General features: G+C 40.8%; 1 protein-coding gene and 1 long non-coding RNA gene across 5 annotated transcripts in view; one reads left to right on the top strand and one right to left on the bottom strand.

The window, feature by feature from the left end:
• Nucleotides 1–24,240, bottom strand: part of BEND6 (BEN domain containing 6) — a 41,421-nt gene that overhangs the window by 12,704 nt on the left and 4,477 nt on the right. For 2 of the 4 annotated variants that reach the window (XM_043542423.1, XM_043542424.1), the window contains exons 2-8: nucleotides 15,655–15,977; nucleotides 11,863–12,091; nucleotides 11,614–11,759; nucleotides 10,977–11,075; nucleotides 10,432–10,609; nucleotides 8,363–8,580; nucleotides 2,427–2,619 (exon numbers count right to left, since the gene is read on the bottom strand). In XM_043542423.1, the coding sequence (XP_043398358.1) occupies nucleotides 2,427–2,619; nucleotides 8,363–8,580; nucleotides 10,432–10,609; nucleotides 10,977–11,075; nucleotides 11,614–11,759; nucleotides 11,863–12,058 (1,030 nt within the window). In that variant the 5' untranslated portion in view covers nucleotides 12,059–12,091; nucleotides 15,655–15,977. The remainder of the gene's footprint in view (nucleotides 1–2,426; nucleotides 2,620–8,362; nucleotides 8,581–10,431; nucleotides 10,610–10,976; nucleotides 11,076–11,613; nucleotides 11,760–11,862; nucleotides 12,092–15,654; nucleotides 15,978–24,240) is intronic. The other 2 variants (XM_007059895.4, XM_037894243.2) reach the window with 1 other exon arrangement.
• Nucleotides 1–24,240, top strand: part of LOC119565753 — a 48,900-nt gene that overhangs the window by 22,781 nt on the left and 1,879 nt on the right. The window lies entirely within an intron of this gene.

Here is a 24,240-nt window from a genome sequence, read left to right as displayed (position 1 = left end):
GTTGAATTACATTTTATACACTCTACCTTTTACGTAAGAACAGCCATACTGGGTCAGACCAAAGGTCCATCTAGCCCAGTATCCTGTCTTCCGACAGTGGCCAATGCCAGGTGCCCCAGTGGGAATGAACAGAACAAGTGATCCATCCCATCGCCCATTCCCAGCTTCTGGCAAATAGAGGCTTAGGGACACCATCCCTGCTCATCCAGGCTCATAGCCATTGATGGACCTATCCTCCATGAATTTATCTAGTTCTTTTTTGAACGCTGTTATAGTCTTGGCCTTCACAACAACCTTTGGCAAAGAATTCCTTTTAACTTTATTGGCATCTTTTTGTCATAGAGAACTGGGGTCAGTGCCTGCCATTTGCAACATGCAGCTTTAGTACAATGCCTAGCATCTTTCAGGAAAGAACCAGAGTCAGCCATTGATCCTAGGAATTTAAATTTTTTCACCCTTCTAAGCTCTCTGCCTGTGATATCCTTTAAGGTGGGTCCTCCCTCCTCAGTCATTCTCTACTGTAGCTCTATTTAGCTTTGACTCTGGAACTCATTCCATCATACGTATCCTGGATAAGATGGACATATCCTTCTGGCACACTTCTCCATGATTGTACACTTTTTCTAGGTTCACAAAGACCTTACCCAGTGACCATCTCTTTTCTCTGAACTTCTCCATGAGGATTCATAGTGCAAATATAACATTAATTGCGCTCTTTCCCAGCATGTATCCATGCTGACTCATCCAAACCATTCCACATATCTTCAAGCTGCTTGTATAGCTGTCTATTCCCAGTGCCTTCATTCCCTCTCCTCCAGCCCTCTTTAGAATTCCCTCCTGTTTGACTTCTGCCCACTCCATTCCACTGAACCTGCCCTCACAACAGTCACTAATAATCTTTCCCATTCCAAGTCCAAGGTCTGTTCTTCAAACTCACTCTGCTCAACCTTTGCTGCTTTTAACATAATCAAATACCCACCTTTTCGTAACACACTCTCTTCCTTGGGCATGCTTAGCTGTCATTTTCTTCTTACCTGTTTGACTGCTCCTTCGGTGCTGCATTTGGTAGGTCCCCCATCTCCTCTCCCCAATATGCTGGTGATTCTTAGGGGTCTATCCTTTGTCCTCTCCCCTCCTGGCCCTCTCCCCCCCCCCACTGGCACTTGGAAAATGGATGAGGTCACCAAGACCTCTCCTCTTACCTCTGTTGATGGCTTCTCAATCTACCCACCCTATCTGTCCAGGCTTGCATCTCTTCCTAGCTCTTTGATACTTCAAGAATGGCCTCATGTTTTTTAAAAACAAAACATGGAAAAGACCTTCTAAATCTTTCCTCCTACAAACACACTTTCTCTATCACTTTTGACAACTCCAACTTCCCTGTCACCGAGTGCTAAAATCAAATAAACAAACAAACTTTGGAGTTATCTTTAGCTGCTCTTTTCTTCTTCTCAACTAAAACTAGGCAATTCCCTTATCTTGTCATTCCTCCCTCTATAACACTTCTAAAATTTACCCTTTCCTCTCCACATGTGCTGCCAAAATGCTCATTCATGCCATGACTCTATCTCACCTACGCTACTATAACCTCTTTCTCTCTTCCCAGATTGCTTCTCTCTACTTCAGTCTAGCCACCACTTGACAGCTAAAATAACCTTCCTCTCCTGCTATTAGAACTAGGTCACTCCCTCAAGTCTCTTCACTACCTCCCTCTCTCTTTTGGCATACATTTCACACTCCTTGTCCTCCCTTTTTAAAATGACAACCAGCTCTGCCCTGCCTACATCTCACTGCCTGTTGCTAACCATCTTTCCATCCTACACTTAAAAGAAACAAGGTAGGACAAATAGTTAATCTCCTGCTCCCTCTCTCACATTTGGGTCTTTTTTTTCCACATTACTCCTTAAACCTGAAATGAGCACCCTTTCATGGGCACCAACCATCTTCTGTCTTTAAACCCTTCTATTAAGCCCTACTTTGTTTGTCTTGCTTTCCATTCCTGTGCCTCACCCAATCCTAACCTCTTTCAAAATATCAGAACTTATCACGTTCATTCACTAAAGAATATAGCTGACACTATTTATATTTATATACACTCTTGTCCTCTCTTTGCCTACCCTTTCCTTTGTCCATTATCTTCAGTCTATGTTTGACTACTTTAGGTGGTATTTTTAGTTTCTGTAGAGCACCATGTAATATTACAGTGCTATATAAATGTTTAATAATAAATATTAATAATCCAAAATCCACATAATAGGAACAAAAGATATTTTGCTTTTTACTGATTCTTCATTTTTAACAGTAATGAGATAAATGTGAAAAGACCAAAACAAATAAAAATGAATTAGTAACATGAATGTGGCAGTTGAAAGTGTGATGAAAAATGAGACACAGTGCCATATCAAGTAATATAAACTAGTCATCACCTATGATTTCCTGAACTTCATTCTGATTCATTGCTGGTTTTGCTGCTTTATCCTTCGAAGAGGAGGATTTTGCACCTGTCAGACTATGCGTGGCCATGTATTCGTGTGTATAAAGGGCTTGCATCAAATCATTTATAAACTTTTGAGGCTTGCTCTTGTTACAAAGGGCAATCTGCCATTTTTCAATCTTGAACTGAAAAATACAATAGTCATAGACATGACTGTTCTAATCCTCACAAAATACAACCAAATATAATCATACTTTTCTTAAATTTTTCCCCCAACATTTTAACATTTTCAAAAGCAGCATCTACACCAGTGCGCTCAAAACTGGGTGCCCAGTTGTGTGCCCATCTAATTTTGGAACTGCACATATAAAATACATTTTGCAGATACAAGGGAGGGGCCAGATTGTGGCGCCTTACTCATGCTGGTGAACGTTTTCTCGAGCAGGCTCATTGGTTTCAATGGAACTACTTGCCTCCGTAAATGCTCACCAATGTTAGCAAGAGCTCCAAAATCTGGACCTAGGCTATTAGCTATCTAATGCACCTGCTGTTTACATGTAGAAATCAGAGTACCCTGAGCATGTGGGCAAGATTCACCAGCCAGATACCCAGGAAAGAATTCTCTGTAGTAACTCAGATCCCACCCCATTTAACATCCCATCACAGGCCATTGGGCCTATTTACCATGAATAGTTAAAGATCAATTAATTGCCAAAATCATGTTATCCCATCATACCATCTCTTCTATAAATTTATAGAATTTAATCTTGAAGTCAGATAGGTCTTTTGCCCCCACTGCTTCCCTTGGAAGGCTGTTCCAGAACTTCCCTCCTCTGATGCTTAGAAACCTTCATCTAATTTCAAGTCTAAACTTCCCGATGGCCAGTTTATATCCATTTGTTCTTGTGTCCACATTGGTACTGAGCTTAAATACCTCCCTGGTATTTATCCCTCTGATATATTTATAGAGAGCAATCATATCTCCCCTCAGCCTTCTTTTGGTTAGGCTAAACAAGCCAAGCTCCTTGAGTCTCCTTTCATAGGGCAGGTTTTCCATTCCTCGGATCATCCTAGTAGCCCTTCTCTGTACCTGTTCCAGTTTGAATTCATCCTTCTTAAAAATGGGAGACCAGAACTGCACACAGTATTCCAGGTGAGGTCTCACCAGTGCCTTGTATAACGGTACTAACACCTCCTTATCCCTACTGGAAATACCTCGCCTGATGCATCCCAAGACCGCATTAGCTTTTTTCACGGCCATATCACACTGGCGGCTCATAGTCATCCTGTGGTCAACCCATACTCCAAGGTCCTTCTCATCCTCTGTTACTTCTAATTGATGCGTTCCCAGCTATAACTAAAATTCTTGTTATTAATCCCTAAATGCATGACCTTACACTTCTCACTATTAAATTTCATCCTATTACTATTACTCCAGTTTACAAGGTCATCCAGATCCTCCTGTATGATATCCCGGTCCTTTTCTAAATTGGCAATACTTCCCAGCTTTGTATCTGCAGATTTTATTAGCACACTCCCACTTTTTGTGCCGAGATCAGTAATAAAATGATTAAATAAGATTGGTCCCAAAACCGATCCCCGAGGAACTCCATTGGTAACCTCCCTCCAGCCTGACGGTTCACCTTTCAGTATGACCCGCTGTAGTCTCCCCTTTAACCAATTCCTTATCCACCTTTCAATTTTCATATTGATCCCCATCTTTTCCAATTTAACTAATAATTCCCCATGTGGCACCGTATCAAACACATTACTGAAATCTAGGTAAATTAGATCCACTGCATTTCCTTTGTCTAAAAAATCTGTTACTTTCTCAAAGAAGGAGATCAGGTTAGTTTGGCACGATCTATTTTTTGTAAAACCATGTTGTATTTTGTCCCATTTACCATTGACCTCAATGTCCTTAACTACTTTCTCCTTCAAATTTTTTTCCAAGACCTTGTATACTACAGATGTCAAACTAACAGGCCTGTAGTTACCCGAATCACTTTTTTTTCCTTTCTTAAAAATAGGAACTATGTTAGCAATTCTCCAGTCATACGGTACAACTCCTGAGTTTACAGACTCATTAAAAATTCTTGCTAATGGGCTTGCAATTTCATGTGCCAATTCCTTTAATATTCTTGGATGAAGATTATCTGGGCCCCCCCGATTTAGTCCCATTAAGCTGTTCGGGAGTTTTGCTTCTACCTCAGATATGGTAATATCTACCTCCATATCCTCATTCCCATTTGTCATGCTACCATTATCCCTAAGATCCTCATTAGCCTCATTAAAGACTAAGGCAAAGTATTTATTCAGATATTGGGCCATGCCTAGATTATCCTTAACCGCCACTCCATCCTCAGTGTTTAGCAGTCCCACTTTTTCTTTCTTTGTTTTCTTCTTATTTATGTGGCTATAGAACCTTTTACTATTGGTTTTAATTCTCTTTGCAAGGTCCAACTCTACTTGACTTTTAGCCTTTCTCACTTTATCCCTACATGTTCTGACCTCAATAAGGTAGCTTTCTTTGCTGATTTCTCCCATCTTCCACTCCCTGTATGCTTTCTGCTTTTTCTTAATCACCTCTCTGAGATGCTTGCTCATCCAGCTTGGTCTACAACTCCTGCCTATGAATTTTTTCCCCTTTCTTGGGATATAGGCTTCTGATAGCTTCTGCAGTTTTGACTTGAAGTAATTCCAGGCCTCCTCTGCCTTTAGATCCATAAATTCTTCAGTCCAATCCACTTCCCTAACTAATTTCCTTAATTTTTGAAAATCAGCCCTTTTGAAATAAAAAACCCTAGTCGCAGATTTATTTTTGTTTATCCTTCCGTTCAGTTTGAACTGAATTAGCTCATGATCACTTGAACCAAGGTTGTCCCCTACAACCATTTATTCTATGAGGTCCTCACTACTCACCAAAATCAAATCTAAAATGGCATCCCCTCTTGTCAGTTCAGCAACTACTTGATGAAGGAATCATCAGCTATCGCATCTAGGAAAATCTGAGCCCTATTATTATTACTAGCACTTGTCCTCCAGTCTATATCTAGGAAGTTAAAGTCTCCCATGATCATACAGTTTCCATTTGTATTTACTTCATTAAAAACATTAAAGAGGGCTCTGTCCATATCCAAATTAGGTCCTGGCGGTCTATAGCACACCCCAAGCACTATCACAGGGGAGGTGCTAGTAGTTTTCTTCCCCAATGTGATTTTTGCCCAGATGGACTTGGTCTTATCCATTCCATTGCTTCTTATTTCTTTACATTCTACCTCATCATTGATATATAATGCTACTCCACCACCTTTACCTTTATTTCTGTCTTTCCTAAACAGCACATACCCTTCAATACCTGTAGTCCAGTCGTGACTACTATTCCACCATGTTTCTGTTATCCCTGTAATATCTGGTTTCACTTCCTGCACCAGTAGCTCTAGTTCCTCCAGTTTACCTAGGCTCCTCACATTGGTGTACAAACATCTTAATTTTTGCTGTTTGGCCTCGCTCACATTCTTTACACAATTAGGCACAGACATTCTACAGCCAGTATGACCTATTAGACTGGTATCCACACTGCCCTTCCTCCTTATGTCCATTCTCCTACCCACGGCTGTATCCTTTCTTACTTTGTTTTCTTCCCTCTTCATGCTAAAATACGGCGTGGAGATCACCTGGACATCTCCCAACCATCTCTTCCAAATTCCTAGTTTAAAACTCTCTTAATCAGTTGTGCCAGCCTCCATCCTAGAAGTCTATTTCCTTCCCTACTCAGATGAAGTCTATCCTGAGAGAACTGTCCTCTGTCCATGAATGCCTCCCAGTGGCCATACATCCCAAAGCCCTTCTTATAGCACCACTGCCTGAGCCATCTGTTGATAGTCATAATCTTGTCACACCTTTGTTGCCCTTCTCTAGGAACAGGCAGAATCCCACTGAAGATCACCTGAGCCTTGATTTCCTTAAGCGTCTTCCCCAACCTGGCATAGTCTCCCTTGATATGTTCCAGCGAGAATCTAACGGTATAATTTGTTCCCACATGAAGGACGATCAGTGGATTCTTTCCCACTTTCTTTAGGATCCTCTTCAACCTCAGGTCCACATCCCGTATCTTAGCACCTGGAAGACAGCACACCCTTCTATTCTCTGGATCAGCTCTGGTTACAGGCCTGTCCATTTTTCTCAGTAAGGAGTCCCCGATCACGTAGACCTGCCTTTTCCTGGTAACGGTGCAATTCTCTGGTCTATCCCCTGTTCCCTCTGGCTGCAAGTTCTTTCCATTCCTATTCTCCCTTGTAATCCTCTTCAACACATCCTGTATCCTCCAGGGGCTGATATTTGGCGTAGTCTCCATTGACTCTTCCCCTTTTCCTGTAGGACTAGCTGCTCTTCTCTTCTTCCTTGCCCTTCCACCTTCAGTGACCACCTGCTGAGCCCCTTCTTCATTTTCCAACTTTGCAAACCTGTTCTTGAGCTCTATTTCTCCTTCACTAGCCTGTCTTTTCCTCTGCCTGGTTCTCTTAGTCACATGCTTCCACTGTCCATTTTCTTCACCCAGCAGTATTCCCTCAGAGTTCTTCAGTCCTGCTTCCATCTGCAAGGCTGAGCTTTTCCCTTCAGCCTCCTCATGTCTTTGCTCCAGATTCCGCTCGGACCCCCTTCTAAACTCAACCAGACTTTCCACCTGCATCTCCAATCCTCTGATCTTTTCTTCCATCAGCTCTATCAGGCAGCACTTCATGCAGATGAAACTCTTTCCAGGTACCCCCTCCAGGATCATGTACATACCGCAGCTTCCACATCCAGTCATCTTCATTGTGTCTTCCACTACATGGGTCACCCCCACTGCTGCCTCTGTATCTGTCATAGCTTTCTCACCTAAATCCTGTTAATCTGGGAAACACAAACCACACCAAAATACCAGCACCAACAGCAAAAACAAACCCCAAACAAGCACCGCAATGCAAACTCCCCTTTCAAACTCCCCTGTTTACCGCTCTGTTTGCTGGCTCCCGTGCCGCTGCAGCTGTCTGTGCCACTGCCTGACTGGCTGGCTACCTTTATAGGACCCCTAGTCAGAGAAGCCCCACTCCCTAATCAGGGCTCAGCTTCTCTCCCAGCACATTTTGTACATAACAGTTGTCATATTTAATAAAATCATCATCTCTTAATAGTTTTGAATGGATTTTTCCTGATTTAGGGACATGTGAAATACAATCCGTACAACTGATCTGTATGGATTGGCATGACTCAGTACATAGAAACGTTTATGTAAATTATGAATGCAGAAACTAATGGAGTTATTCTTTAATTAAATCTTTAAATTGATATTTTTCCTGTACAGATTCTGTGCCTGTGATCTCTTGATAATGCTCTATTACTATAATGGAACATCTGGGACCCAGGTCGCTCCATCCAAAATCAGAGTAACTCCAATTAACTTCTGGCCAATCTCTTTAACGTGGACAGAAAGACACCCTTTCCCCCTCATTTATTTATTTATTATTTAAAAAAGAAAGATTTAGACCTTCTTTCATAACTTTAAGGTCATATTTTCCCCTCAGCTGTTTGAAGTCAATCAAAGTCCCTCATGCACAGCCAAGCATAGGATTTATTGAAATTGAATGAAAAGCATTTCATACTGATCCATGCTCTCCTCACCCAAAGACATGAAAATCTAATGAAGTCAAGGGAGTTGCAAAATTGCACCTGAGGGCTCACTGTGATTCACTGTGTCTAATGGGAAACCTCTCGCACACAAAAGGATAATGATTATTTATTAATAAATTCCTCAACTTTCCTAATTACTGTCTGATAATAAAATTATCATTACTGAGGTTTACTTTTCTTTACATAGTCTCAATAAATGTTGCAATATATCAACTTTTATTTCACTCTTATTGCTGAAATAAGCTTTCAGCTAACCTGTTTCTCAGGCTGTTGCTCCTCTTCCTCCATGTTCAATGCTATCGGTGAATTGGAGTTACTGTGGATAGTTGCATATGAATCTGATAAAGAACTGTTTGATGCTTTCCAGACAGTGTGTGAATGAATACTGGAGGCAGATGTGGTCACTCCCCCTTTGAGCAGGGCCTCAGCCATACCTACCAGTTCCTCAAAATGTGTGACTGCCTGTGGCAACACTGAAATTAGAAAGAGTAATCACTAAGAATAGCCACTGATGCTACTAAACTTTGGTTTAGTTTCATGTATACAGGTATTTTTGTAACCAGACTCTTGTCACAGTAGTCAAAAGAACAGGACTTGCAGTCTCCTTCTAGACCAACCCCAGCAATCAGCAGAGATATCATTAGAATGCTGCTTCCTTTTTTTAAAATTCCTTCCCTGCCCTGTCATCAAATGAACCCCACAATGGAGATCAGGCTTCCAGCATAAGCAATGTGCTAGCTGTCTGCGGATTGATAAAAGGAGCCATTGGTTAACACATGCCCACCGTAATGCTGACCTGGCTGTTTTTCTTACACTGTTTTCTCAAAATATGTACAGCACTACAAGATTGAAGAGTATGGGCGAAATTCAGAATAGTTAGAAGCAGGTCCAATTCTATTCACTAGAATGGAGGTATGTCTGGCTCCATCTGACCTTTTATTTCTTGTTATAAGAAATCCTTTAAAATGTCCCCTTATTTGGTCAACATATTATTTACACAGATGAGCTTTTCTGGAGTGAGTCCATTACAGAGATTACATTCAGCGGAGTGGCAAAGCATGATCTAATGAAACGCTGTAAGAGATAAAGAGGAAGCAAAAAGCACAGTAATTAAACTAATAGAAATTATACAGCAAAGGGGAAATGTAAGCATTCAAGAGGAAAGTAGAAATTGACCTAGCAATTTAAATGAAATGGACAGATATTAACAGTCTTTTACTGGACCAATTTCTGTTGGAGAGAGAGTAAGCTCTCTCTGGGTAAGCGCAAAACTTGTCTCTCTCACCAACAGAAGTTGGTCCAATAAAAGATATTACCTCACCCACTTTGTCTCTCTACTATCCTGGGACCAATACGGCTACACCACTCTATTAACAATATCCGATTCAACCTGAAATATTAACAATATCAGATATTAACAATATCAGATTCAACCTGAAAAAATCCTACTGATACATTTAGAGAAAAACAATCCAGAACACAAAGGTCAAATAGGTGAGGGAAGACTGAAACAAAGTAACAATGAGAGAGGACTAGGCAGACAATGAACTGAATTGAATATGTGCTTGCAGCATCATATGGTGACCAAGGGGGAAAAAAAGCAATGTTATACTGGGTTGTACATTCGGTGGCATCATGTTACTGATAAGGCAGGTCACAGACCCTATTTAAGGGACATTTGTTCATTTACATTTTGAATGCTGCATACAGTTTTGGCTGCCCATATTAAGAAAACAACAATGAATTGGAGAGGGATCTAGAGAAGGCCAACTAAGGTGACTAAAGGCTTGGTTAAAAGAGCTAAATGGATATAAATTGGTTAAAAGATTACAAGGCATCTCTTAGAAATAACTGATGATTTTCAAAAGGAAGAAATTATTTGGTTCAGGGATGAATAATTAGAAGTTAAGGGATAGAACTAAGTAGGGGAAATTTTAGAATATCAATAATTGCCGAACAATAACATCAGTTAGACTTTGGTCAGTGGAGTCCCAGTTGCTGGAGTTATTCAAACTTGACCTACACCTATACAAAGCACATGAAAATGTTCTCTGAGGAACAATCCAGCTGATTTAACCAGTTTTTTTTCCATCTTTAAACTCAATGATCTCACAGTCTCTTTTTAAGTTGATTTCATCTATGGGCCAACTGGAATTAAATGCTGTAGTAATACAGAAATGACTTTTTTTTACTAATTTGGGGCTAGATATTGACAGATGCTTCAGCACTCACAATTCTCACGTAAGTGTCCTCACAACAATCAGGACTTTATGTGCTTGCAGTTCGCCTCTTCATCAAAAAGTGTCCATTTCCCCACAGTTTACCTTGAAGCATGACCAGTGACTGCCGTAGGCGACAGTTTTCTCTCATGGTGTCTGTCAGTTTCCTTTTCAGACTTTTTATTTTGGCACGTAGTTCCACTTTGGATAACTGAAACAAGGGCTCCTCATCATCACTACTGCTTTCGCTGTACAGAAAGGCATTTCCAGAATACGGTTCTCTCTGAAAAAAATAAATTAGGCTAAAAAGCAACAACAGAAAATAAAAGTATCTACTATTAAACTGTTTGGCTAAAGGAGGATATTCTCTTTACAAAGACACACAAAATATAAATATGAGTTCACCTTAATAATCAACTTAACTAACATTGATACTGTAATTCAACTAACTGGTTGACTACAATATTAACAATACTTAGCTCTAATACACTACTTTATATCTCCCAAGCACTATATGAACATATACAAAGATAGCATCTTTCATTGGCACTAATTCACTTAAAATTTTAAATAAATTAATTTTTTTTAAATGTGAACCTCAGCTTTGTTGTGCTGCACAGCTGCAAATTACTGATGACAAGATGTTTTACCTGTTTGTTAATTAAAGATGTTTCAAGTTGACTCAGGATGTTGGCAGAGGCAGAGGCCTGTAATGATTTCTTTCTTTTTATACTCTTCATCATTTTCCCCTGAAAATAACCACATGATAACACATTTTCACTCACATAGTGTTTTCTATCAGAAGATTTCATTGTACACTACAAACATTTATTCATTTTGGCCTTACTATGTCCTTTGAGTAGAAAAAATATGTCTGTATCTTTTGTCAGTTCTGAGATCCATGGATTCTCCTGAGTAATTTGCAGATCTTACTCCATGGCAGACTTCAGAAGCCATGACCCTTGCCCACTTTATGGTGTTATCAGAGCCCTTTCTCATTGGGGATGATGCAGTGTAGGTGCACAACACCCAAAGCTGTGAAGATTCTACATACATTTTATCCTTCTGCAACTTCTGATAAGGATGGAGGGAAGATCTGGACCCGTGTTATCAATTACCCCAACATGTCATTGAGCTAAGGCATGATGTGAAGATTGCCTTTGTCTCCACTGCCAACATACACATACTGTGTACCCAGAAAAGTCACGAGCAATGCACTGGAACATTATATTAGGCATAAAAGTAACAGGTTCACACTTGGGAAAACAACAGAGACTGAAAACCCACCTGCTCTTTGTCCAGGTCACTATCTTCACTCTCTGAGAATATCATCTCAATCCTCTTCCTCTTGCCTTTTCCAACAACTTGTATTTTTGTAATTTCATCCGCCTGCAATATCTTCTGCATCATCTCAACTAGCTCTTGAGGGTCATCTGAAGTGGAGAAAAGAGAAGTCCAAGCAGATGATACTATTCTGCTAGTCAGCTAGCGACATCTGAAATTGTTATAAATGGGCTGCTTTGCAGATGGACTCACCACTCATGTACACTACTTTTACTAAATGTTTCTCTGTCTTCCTTTCTCCCACAGGCCAGTTAACTAGCACCTGCTCATTTGGTTTCAGGAGTCCTTCTAGTTCACTGTCATCATTGGGAAGATCCTGAATCCATGAAGTCTCTCCAATTTGTAACGAATTATCATTTACAAAATCGAACAGCGTGAACTTTTTCATTTTTAAGGGATTTCCTTGTCACACAGCCACAGCCTGAAGAATTTCATAGGAAAAATAATTGTTATTTCATCATGTCACTGGTGTACATGAAGTTTTATAAACAGATTTTTTTAAAAAATCCAGCCCTCTGCTCCTAGAATCTTACAATCTGAGGGCCTCTCTGTGTGAAAATAACCTGTATAGGGGAAGAGAAAACTAGCCCAGTCTCCTGTGAACTCTTCCTTCAAAAGGGGAGAGGGGAAGAGTTTGCCCAGCATACATACAGCCACAGAAGTGGAAAGAGATTTGGTCTCAATGTGCAGCAGCAATCAAAAAAGCAAACAGAATGGAAGGAACCATAGGGAAAGGGATAGATAATGAGAGACAAAATATCATATTGTCTCCATATAAATCCATGGTACACCCACACCTTGAATTCTGCATGCAGATGTGGTCGCCCCATCTCAAAAAGATATATTAGAATTGGAAAAGGTTCAGTAAAGGGCAACAAAAATTATTAGGGGTATGGAACGGCTTCCATAAGAAGAGAGATTAATAAGACTGGGACTTTTCAGCTTAGAAAAGAGACGACTAAGAGGAGAAATGATAGAGGTCTATAAAATCATGACTGTGTGGAGAAAGTAAATAAGGAAGTGTTATTTACCCCTTCTCATAACACAAGAACATGGGGTCATGAAATGAAATTAATAGGCAGCAGGTTTAAAACAAACAAAAGGAAATATTTCTTCACACCATGCACAGTCAACTTGTGGAACTCTTTGCCAGAGGATGTTTTGAAGGCCAACAGGGTTCAAAAAAGAACAAGGTAAGTTCATGGAGGATAGGTCCATCAATGGCTATTAGCCAGGACGGGCAGGGATGGTGTCCCTAGCCTCTGTTTGCCAGAAGCTGGGAATGAGCGATAGGGAATGGATCACTTGATGATTACCTGTTCATTCCCTCTGGGGTACCTGGCATTAGCCGCTGTCGGAAGACAGGATACTGGGCTAGACGGACCTTTGGTCTGACACAGTATGGCCGTTCTTATGTTCTCCAAACCTATACACTACAGAGGATCCACTGAAGAAAAGGGGCATTCACACAGAGGATCTCTGCCTCCCCACTACTACCTGGTCTCCTTATCTGTCTGCCGCAGCCTGACTATTATGCCTGGAGTTTGCCTCACCTTATAGTGTCCTGAATGCAGAGGTAAAACCTCTGTGAGATAATACAGACTCAGAAGGCTTAAAGGTACAAAGATGATAAAAACTTCAGACAGTAGTTTACCCTTGCAACTTGAGGTGTATGTATTGTGTATGCTATTTAAAGGGATGTATGACTAAAAGACTATTAATCATCCTTTGGGCAACAAGATGTACAGTACAATTACAGTCATATAGGAGCAACCCAGAACACCAAGGATAAGTGAGTGGATGAAGTCTGACACATCCTGGCAATGGAAAAGTTGACATATATAAGAATTGACAGTCTCAGGACTATTAGACAGTTGGGCTGCCTTTTATGAACTACAGAATAAAAGCTATAAGGAGAACACAGAACCAACATTTGCATTCCCCCCCCCCTTTTTTTTACACTAGACTCTTAAAGCAAAGGAAGGAAAGGACTATTTTAATCCTCTTGGCAGTACTGAAAATTCATGGGCAGGGGGAAGGGAAGGAACAAAATGCAAACTGAAGTAGTTTGTATTTTAGTTTGTTCTGTTAAAAACAATGTGACATCTAGGCTGAGAAATGGAATAAGAATTATCATCAGTACTCTGTGAAGAGTTTGTTGGGTATGATATCAGTAGTACTGTATAGGACTGGGTTGTATTTCTATTTTACATTTTTTCAAGGAAGTGCAATTTCATGAGATTATATTTTCTTTAATATGAATGCAAAGTACTCCACTTAGGAAGGAACAATCAATTGCACACACACAAAATGGGAAATGATTGCCTAGGAGGGAGTACTGCAGAAAGGGATCTGGGAGTCATAGTGGATCACAAGCTATATATGTGTAACAGTGTAACACTGTTGCCAAAAAAAAAAAAAAAAAAAAAAAAAAAAGCAAACATCATTCTGGGATGTATCAGCTAAAATGTTGTAAGCAGGACACAAGAAGTAATTCTTCCACTCTTCTCTGCACGATAAGGCCTCAGCTGGAGCATTGTGTCCAGTTCTGGGTGCAACATTTCAGGAAAGATTTGGACCAATTGGAGAAAGTCAAGAGGAGAGCAACAAAAATGATCAAAGGTCTAGAAAACATGACCTATGAGGGAAGATTGAAAAAATTGGGCGTGTTTAGTCTGGAGAAGAGGAGACAGACAGTTTTCAAGTACATAAAAGGTTGTTATAAGGAGGAGGGTGAAAAATTATTCTCCTTAACCTCTGAGAATAGGACAAGAAGCAGTGGGGTTAAATTGCACCAAGGGAGGTTTAGGTTGGATATTAGGAAAAACTTCCCCATTGTCAGGATTTGTTAAGCACTGGAACAAATTGCCTAGGGAGTTTATGGAATCTTCGTCATTGGAGGATTTTAAGAACAAGTTAAACACTCCTCAGGAATGGTCTAATTATCAGGTAGTCCTGCCTTGAGAGAAGGGGACTGGACTAGATGACCTATTGAGGTCCCTTCCAGCCCTATACGTCTATGATTCTCAGAGCAAATACAAAGCCCCAGATTATCTGAAAACACCCAAAACTTTACACGTAAAGTCTGGGGAAAAGGAATCCCCAAGTCATGAATCACTAGGATCCTGATTCTGCCACCCTTACACACGCTGAGTAGTTCTTTAGTCCACAAGAAGGAATCACTCAACATTGGTGTAGGTGGCAGAATTGAGCCCTCAGGTTGTGCTCCTGCTCCCAGTGAAGTTTTGCCATTGACTTCAATAGGAACAGATGAAGTCCAAAATTCACACTAAAATCAGGCCAATGGAATAGAAATTTGGTCAAAGTGAGATATACGAAGTGCAGGGTTTAAAAGAGGTCTGAGTACATGTGCATGCTCTGACAAACCCACCCTGCCTGACAGGGATAATTAGAGCTTTATCACAGCAGTCATGGACTCTGTAATTTATCATTATTTTTAAAAAATCTGTGACTTCTGAGGATTTTTGCAAGTGGTGGGTGGATATGAGAGTAAACAACTGAACCTATTTCACTGAGAGCCTGCCAACTTAAAAACATGGGACTCTGACAGAAATTAGAAAATAATATTCAGGGCTAGAGATTTGTCACACAGTCATGGATTGCATGACTCCTCTGGTTTTGGGGGGAGAAGTCACAAAGCTTTCACGGCTGCTTTAAAAGGCATCTGTGCTGTGCTGCTGCTCCTGCTGCTTTTGCAGAGGCTGAGGCAAGAAAGCAGTGCTGAAGAGGTGGCAGAGGCTCTCTAGCATCCCTCTGCTGCTACTGCAGCACTGAATCAGCATGCAGTCCAGCTGTTTTAAATATATTAGACATGAAATGGTTTAAATCAGTCTTATTGCAACATAAAGGACACGGAGTAAAATAACACAACCTTGGATTTCTTTGGTATTTTTCTTTCCCCCCACTGATTTCTTCACACAATTTACTGTGACAAGCTAGAGACCCTCAGGGATAAATACCTACCTGTCTGTTGGCATCTTCTTGAGAAAGTAATTAAAGTGGTTGGAAAGGTAGAACGAAATGTCTGTAATGAAGAAAAGAAAAAGTCCAAGATCCTCCACCTATAGAAGGAAACATCAGGGCCAGTCTTGCAGTTCTTTCACGTGCAAAATTCTCACTGGGGTCAGTAAAAACAACAAGGAGTCCGTTGGCACCTTAAAGACTAACAGATTTATTTGGGCATAAGCTTTCGTGGGTAAAAAACCCACTTCTTCCGATGGAGTCAGTGGGTGTCTTGCTTGAGTAAGGACTGGATGATAGGATGCATCATCTCCAGGAGATGTTCTCTGACAAAACAGATCACCACAAATGTAAAACAAATGTGTACACACCCTGATTAGGGCATCTAGTTGCTGCTTGGGCAGAATAAGACAGAATAATAGTAAAAACTGCCAAAATTTTTCATTTTAAAAAAATGCTGAAATGTGACATTTTGACAATTTATAAACTTTTTTTTCCTCAAAACCTTTTCTAAATGGGAGATTTGTTGAAATGGATCTTTTCCAGCAAACAGTTTTAGTTTCAATGGATCAGCATTATCCAATGAAAAAATGTTTAGTCAATAAACTCCAACCAGCTCAACTCATAAGCCTGCACTGTAGAAGAGGGCAGCTTTATAATCTGATCCAGCCTCCAGTAGCTCCACGGGTATAGAGCTCCAGAAAGAGGCTATTTAGGCATCTCCCAGCTGACTTAGACCTGTGGTTCTCAAACTTTTGTATTGGTGACCCCTTTCACACAGCCAGCCTCTGAGTGCAACCCCCCTTATAAATTAAAAACACATTTTTTTTATATTTAACACGACAGGCAGTCCTCGACTTTATGATGTTCGAGTTATGACAAACAGCACTTACGGCGTTTATAAATTGTCATTGTGGTTTGACTTTACAACGTTGGTTTTGACTTCACAATGCTCAATCTGACACTGTTCCTCTGGGAAATGACATTTTCGACTTAAGACGTGATTTTCAGGAACCAATTGTGTCATAAGTCTGAGGACTGCCTGCTGGAGGTGAAGCGAGGTTTGGGAGTGGAGCCTGACAGCTTGCGACCCCCACGTAATAACCTCATGACTCCCTGAGGGGTCACAACTGCCAGTTTTAGAACCCCTGCCTTAGACTGTCCCATCCTGACAGGGTCCTGGCCACTTTTGAGGCTGTACCAGCTAAGTCCAGTGCCCCCATTTCTGCTGGACTTTCTGCTTTTGGAGCCTGGCGTTTAGAATTTATCAGTGTAGAATGAATCTGGTCTTGTGTTCTCAATCTTTTTTTTCTCTGCTTTGGGAGGCTTTATGTCAGAGTCCTGACATTGAGAGTTTTGGTGGATTAAATCATTTTAACTGGGAGAGATGTAATTGTTCACTAATATTACAGTGTGGAGTTACTAACTACAGAAGGGGGTTTTGTACCATTTATTAAAATCCACACTTGCAGGCTTTTGTAAGCAAGATACTTTACAACTGCCAGATTCTCCATCTGAAAACACAAGCTACCCATTTCAGATCTATTGTTCCTTACATTTATTGTTTATTTCTCTTGAGAGACCCACATCTATCCCTAGTTTCTCTGAAATCAGATAGCCTGTAGAAGAAGAAAAAAGGTGGAAGCAGCCATTTACATGCTGTGTGGAGGAAACATATATTAATTGGATCCCTAATTTTTGCAAACATGCTCACATCTCACATCCTGAACAGATATTAAATATACAATTTTGCACATAGGATACTGTTACTAAGCAACCAGGAAAGCCAGAATAAGAAAAATAAATACAAAAGTCTTTGTAAAGACATCTCCCTCCCTGTGGCTGACACAGTCTGGTCCAGCTCCATTCAGCAGGAGAGCTGGCAGATACCACGATGAGATCACTACTTCTCTTTCCTCTCAGTAAACGTAAAGTATTACAAATTTACAACATGAGATTTTAGCCACTCACTTAATCTGAGTCTGTTCTCCCTGAAGTCAGTGAGAGCTCTGCTATTGATTTCAACAGAAACAAGATCAGGCCCACAATATACAATCCTATACCGTATACCTGTTTCCTATATTTCCAGGATTAATGCCTAGAAAGAAAAGACTAAAATCTTGGTATTGTAGTGAAACGTGATCATTCTGAAATTCATACATACTACAATTGTTAACATTTTATATTCACTGCCTTCTGGGTCCAGCCTTTACTAATCCCAGTTCTCACTGGAAAGTCCCTCTGCTAACCAGTTATCAGCAGAAAGGGAGGAAGCTGGGTCTGCTGCAGCCAAAACCACTTCACTCCACACTAGGACACTGGTCCTATTTACAGAGTTTGGTTTCCATTGCTTTTTAAACTGAATTTCCCAAGAAAATTAAAGATATGGGTGCAAAATACCTTGGACTAAAATAAAAACTCAAGAGAATTTAAATGGTCTCATAACAAATTTATAATTAAAAATAAGGCCTTATTAACTATTTTATTTTTCCAGTTCTATGGTCTAATTCTGTTCCCACTGAAGTCAGTGTGAGATTTTATCATTGACTTCAGAGGGAGAAGAATTAGGCCTTTCATGAGGAATGCAGAAGTGCAGTTATTGCTCAAGAGCTTTATAGAGTGATATCATAGTCATTTTATGGGAAAGAATGACTTATGTAGAAGCAAAATCCACAGCTCTCAGGAAAGGTTTACAGAGCCCAGACTTCCCAGAAAAAACAGAGATATTGTGTTGCATGTTTAGCTGTAAAATTAGGGGGAAATCTTTCAGAATATCACTACAGAACTTTAAAGATTGTGTAGATACATTTAAAATTACCCCATATCCACTATCCCAGGGGTTCTCAAACTGGGGGTCGGAACCCCTCAGGGGGTCGCGAGGGTATTACCTCGGGGGTCACAAGCTGTCAGTCTCCACCCCAAACCCCACTTTGCCTCCAGCATTTATAATGGTGTTAAATATATAAAAAAGTGTTTTTAATTTATAAGTGGGGTCGCACTCAGGCTTCCTATGGGAAAGGGGTCACCAGTACAAAAGTTTTAGAACTACCGCACTACCCCATATCCACTTTCTTTACATAAAAGAATAAATGGACACAAATCAGACATCAGAAATTGTAACATACAGAAGCCAGTAGGAGAACACTTTAATCTCCTTGGACATTCTATAATAGATTTAAAAGTAGTCATTCTTCAACAAAAAAACTTCAAAAACAGACTTCAAAGAGAAACTGCAGAGCTACAATTCATTTGCAAATTTAACATTATAAATTTGGGCTTGAATAGGGACTGGGAGTAGCTGGCTCGCTACAAAAGCAATTTTCTCTCTCTTGGTGTTGACACCTCCTCATCAATTATTGGGAGTGGTCCACATCCACCCTGATTGAACTGGCCCTGTCAGCACTGGTTCTCCACTTGTACGGTAACTCCCTTCTCTTCATGTGCCGGTATATTTATGGCTGCATCTGTAATTTTCATTTCATGCATCTGAAGAAGTGGGTTTTTTACCCACGAAAGCTTATGCCCAAATAAATCTGTTAGTCTTTAAGGTGCCACCGGACTCCTCGTTGTTTTTATGGATACAGACTAACACGGCTACCCCTCTGATATTTAGCAGGGGGTATAACAGTGAAGTAAATTTTCAGGGCAATGTGTGAGGGAATTTAGCTACACAATTCTTACTATCAGTATCTATCAGCTGTACTTCTCCATAACTTAATTATAATGGATGGTTAGCCTGGTATAACTGGCTGTGAAATATTTTGAGATACTTCTGTGTGAACTGATGCTATTCTCAGTAAGCCATATTATCTTATTTACACAGGTAGTCTCACTGATTTCAGAGTCCCATTGGCATTTGAAGTCTGCAGGGTTTGGCCTATACCTTGTACTGGGTGTCAAAAATCTCCTTGAGGAATCTGTGCGATGATTATTATTTTTCACTGGAGTTTCCTGCATGCTGTGGGCTTCAGCAACCTAGAAATACCTTGAAATATTAATAACTCCTAAGTATATTAATGTCCACCACAAGTACAATTCTGTTTTTAATTATAAGGTTGAAGGATTTTCTTTGAAAATGCTCTAGTTCCTTCACCAAACCATCTATCTTCTTTTGTAATCCTGAGAGATGACAAAGGAAAAATAATGGATTTACTAAGCAGAACTATTTAGTAGCTCAAGGATTATAAAAATATTTTAAAATTACTAATTCATTTAGCTAACAGCTCAATATGTTGTGCAGACTCACAGAGACTGTGGAGATGCCTTTACTGAACTCAGAGGTTTACTTTCATTAGTCGACTTTCAAAGAAACTATCAAGCAAAACTAGTAACACTACAAAGAAAGGGATGTGGTACATTATCTTAGTTCTGCATACTGGATAAATATCTTAAATAAATAGATATTTGACAGCTCTATGATGGTATGTCTACAGTCATGTCTACAAGTTCAACATGTATTTGCTCAGGCACAAATTGACAAGGCCATCACAAATACCGCATGGCAATGGGTACAGACAGGCAACCAGAGTAACACTGTGAATAGGAGTGTGCAGATGTTCCTTCCAAAGTTCTTCCAGTGGAAGGGCAATGTCACCAGGAGAAGTTTAACCACAGCCAAAATCAGGCACAAGATATAAACTTAGCACTTGCTCTGAAAAATGGCCAATCAAGAGCCATTTCTCTAAACTACCTGTTATAGAATCTGTTCTGGAAAGATGAATAAAAGGCTGAAGAAAACATCAAAACATCTTTCCACACCCTACTAACATACTTTAAAATTTGTCTGGTAAGAACCTATGATGAGACTTTCTGAGGGAGTTTAAAGCTGGTACAGACTAAATACAGTGCTTACCTCCATCTTTCATATCCCACTACAAAATATAGGTGCTCAAATAGTATGGTGATGACTGCAGTACAAGAATATACATAGAACAGAATAGAATATTCTAAATGGCCCAGCCCTGTTTTTACATGACAACAGACGTTATCCTATTTTGCTGAGCTACTCCATTTTAAAGCTTTATTAATAGTGACCTACTCCCTTCAATTATAAGAGCACTGCAGCAAAATAGGGGCTAGCATATTCAAGGGTGTGCTCATGTCAATATCAACAGTCCAATGGCACTTTGACTGCCTACACTTATGCATTATTTTTTTGGCTTCCCTTGGTAAGTGATTATACATTTAGAAAGGCTGCCTGGTTAATACTTCCAGTGTCTTCTCTTCTATTCCAAATCCCCTGTCCAAAAGTCCTCTTCGTGGCACAATACCAGCAGTAAGGGATTGGTTAACTGGTGGTGATCAAGCCTAAGAAAAAAATATTCTGTCCCAGTACCTAGAAGTAGCAAACTTTTTACATGTATCCAAGTCAAAAAATAAAACATAAAAGTGGTCACACTTTTGTTTTGCGTGACCAGAATCCTGCTTTTGTGGTGCATACATGGAGCAGACGCAGCAACGATCATCACTGTAACTTGATGGAACATAAAGGAGCCATATCCTGGAAAGTGTCATTGTAACAGGGTGGCTTGCCTTTAAGAGCTGGAGGGCCTAGGCCTACTAACCCTGATTACAGTGGAGTCACACCTGGCTATAAGAGTAGCAGAAAGCTACAATGAAGAAGCTACAGAGCGAGAAAGAAAGAGAAGATGCAGTGAAGGGAATTTTTGTGAGAGTTTTTGAGATTACCAGAGGTGGGAGGCGTGGCAGTATGCTGTGGAAGAGACACTTCTTAGGTCATAGATCACGACTTGCAGTGTAATTGCTTTGTTGTTGTTTTCAATTGTGTGTTGCTGTATTGGGAACATGAAAAAGGAATAAAAGTCTAGCCAGAAGGGCCTGGAGACTGAAGTCTGGCCAGATATGGCTGACTGTTTGGTGGGCATGTAATGGGAAAGCCCTGGAGAAGGGAGAAATTGTTAGCAAAGTACTGCAATGGCACCTCTGGTCATGGGGCGTGCTGAGTAAACGGCAACCCTCTACCACTAGTGTAGCTGGCAAGATTCGCAACTCCCCTCCCACCAAAAAGGAAAGTGGAAACTGAAGGGGTAACAATAAAAAAAGAGATGAAGGACACTGTCCCATTATTCACAGAACAGCAGCAAAAGACTCAGACCCTGCTGCTGACTTTTGCCAAGTGAACAAAAGGTACAATTTTCCACTCAGCAGCAGTGGCAGGAGTCTCAGTGCCAAAAAGAAGAGCAGTTTCTGCAGTAACTGGAGACATTTACAGGGATGAGGTCAGGGCAGGCCTGGCCCGACATTGGCAAAGCTGGGGTTGGAGGACAATATTGAGGCCTTTCTCTGTACCTTTGAGCGGGTTCCTTGCCTTGCTGGCTGAGAAGACTCCACTTGGGTGGCGAGGGTGGTACCATTTTTGACTGGACAGGCTCAAACCACATTTAGAGCTTTCAGTGACACAGTCAACTCATACCCTGAATGGAAAGCAGCCATCTTAGATTAGGACTGACACTAGAAGCGTATTGGCATAAATTCTGTATCGAGCCATTTCAGCGGAAAGCCCAGCCCCATGTGGTAGCTCACAGGTTGCAGGACCTGGCTGATTGATAGCTGCCAGAGAACTCTCTGGGGAAAGTCATGGACCTAATTGTTTTAGAGCATTTCTTGCAGGTTCTGCCCATGGGAGCTCAAACGTGGGAGAAGCAGTTTAAAAGCTAGCATCAGTGGCAGAAGCAGTGGAAAAGGCAGAGATCCTAGAAAAAAAGAGATTGCCTGTGTACTATGTTGAACAAACTGGAAGGGGAGAGAGCCTGGACAATGCATTCACATGGTTGGCAACACACATAAATTGCAGGAAGATGGGGAAGTTCTCTTCAGGTAGACTTTGCCCTGGCAAGGCTTTAATGGGGTTGGAGTGGGGAGTGTAACATGGTGGCTAGATCTTAAGGGCTGGAGGGCCTAGGCCTAGTCAACCCTGATTACAGAGGAGTCACACATGGGTTGGATCAGGTGGTTCCACTATAAGAGCAGCAGGAAGTTGCAACAAGGAAGAAGTTGGAGTGCGGGAGGGCAGGCTACAGTGAGGGGGCTTTTGTGAGACTGCTAGAGGCAGGAGGCCTGCCAGTAAGCTATGGAAGGGATACCCTGGAGGACAGAGCTCAAGACCAGCAGAGTAATTGCTATGTTGTTGTTTTCAATTTTGGTTTGGCGTATTGGGAAAGTGACAAAGGAATAAAAGCCTGACCAGAAGGGCCTGGAGGCTGAAGCCTGGTCAAAAGAGCCTGTGAGAGACTGTTTGGTGGGAATGTCATGGGAGAGCCTCAAAGGGGAGTAATTGTTAGTAGGGCATGGCAGACACACCCCTGGCCACGAGGGGGTGTCCAGTAAATGGCAATCCTGCTACAGTCATCAAGCAATACTTGGGTTTCCTTCTGAAGGTGATCAGCTTGTTGTCATGTTGTCACTCAGTCTCTTAGAGCCTCATGTGTGTTGAAATCACTTTTTTCTTATCAACTACCTACTTAGTAGCATGTTGCAGTAACTGACAAACTTCCACATTTACAGATTTGGTGGAGGCATTATTCCATGCTGTGGGCTTAGTTTACGGAGCATTATCAGTGTCTTCTGCATTTCAGGAATTTTGCAAGAGGCCAGCACTCCACTCACTAGTGACTACCGTACAGCTTTAAACCTTGCCACTCCTATCTAACAATTAAAAATCCTTTTTTAATATACCTCATTAAATCTAATTCAAATCAGTAAAATGGTATATGTATTTTATATTTGCTGTATGTAACTCCTTTAATGCTAAAGGATCCCAAAGCATTTTACCATTACATACATACGGTACTTCTGAAGTCCAGTTGCCTTGGGGCAGACAATTGCGACAAATGAACATAGCACAATAACGTAGAGAGTGGACAAATTTTAACCAAGGACACAGACACACACAACTCTAATAAAAAAACAGCATAGTATCTTTAGTGGTATATTTTCTGCAGGGCTTAGACCAGCTTCTCCGTGTGGAAGCTTAACTTGTATCAGCATTTTTGCAGTCAGAAAATGAATTGTGGGTGCACAACTGTATAAATGCACCTTTATCTGATTTGCACCCATGATCAGGTTGTTAGAGGTGCTGCCTTTTAGATCTGCACCAACAACTGAACTGTGGGCATAAAAATTCTGGTACAAGTTCGGTGTGAGCAAATGGAACTTGCAACATAAGGCCACCTGTCTGAAAAGCTACCCTGTCATGTCCATGGAGAGTAGACAGGACCCTGTTTTTTAAAGTGTCATCTGGAAGGCCTACACATTGTACTGATGGTTTTCCAGAGGCGCAGTGGTCTGGAGGGATGAGCAAATGTATGGTGTTCAGATTATGTGGCCTGGGGCAAGTCACCTAACCTCTCTGGTTTAGCTTCTCTGGCTGTAAACTGGGGCTGGCAATACTCATTTACCTACTTCACAGGGATATTCAGAGAGTTACTTAATGATTGATTAATTAATTAAGTAATGTGCTCTTTAAACATATAAAAACACTGCACTGAACCCTCAATTTAATTGTCTTGAAAGAATGAAGTGTTGAGGTGACCCTGCTGAGATTTGAACCTATAGTTTCACATAGCATAA

Source organism: Chelonia mydas, chromosome 3, assembly GCF_015237465.2.
Source record: "Chelonia mydas isolate rCheMyd1 chromosome 3, rCheMyd1.pri.v2, whole genome shotgun sequence".
Classification (NCBI taxonomy): domain Eukaryota; kingdom Metazoa; phylum Chordata; order Testudines; family Cheloniidae; genus Chelonia; species Chelonia mydas.
Note: the sequence above shows the minus strand (reverse complement) of the source record. Positions and strands in the feature narration are given on the sequence as shown.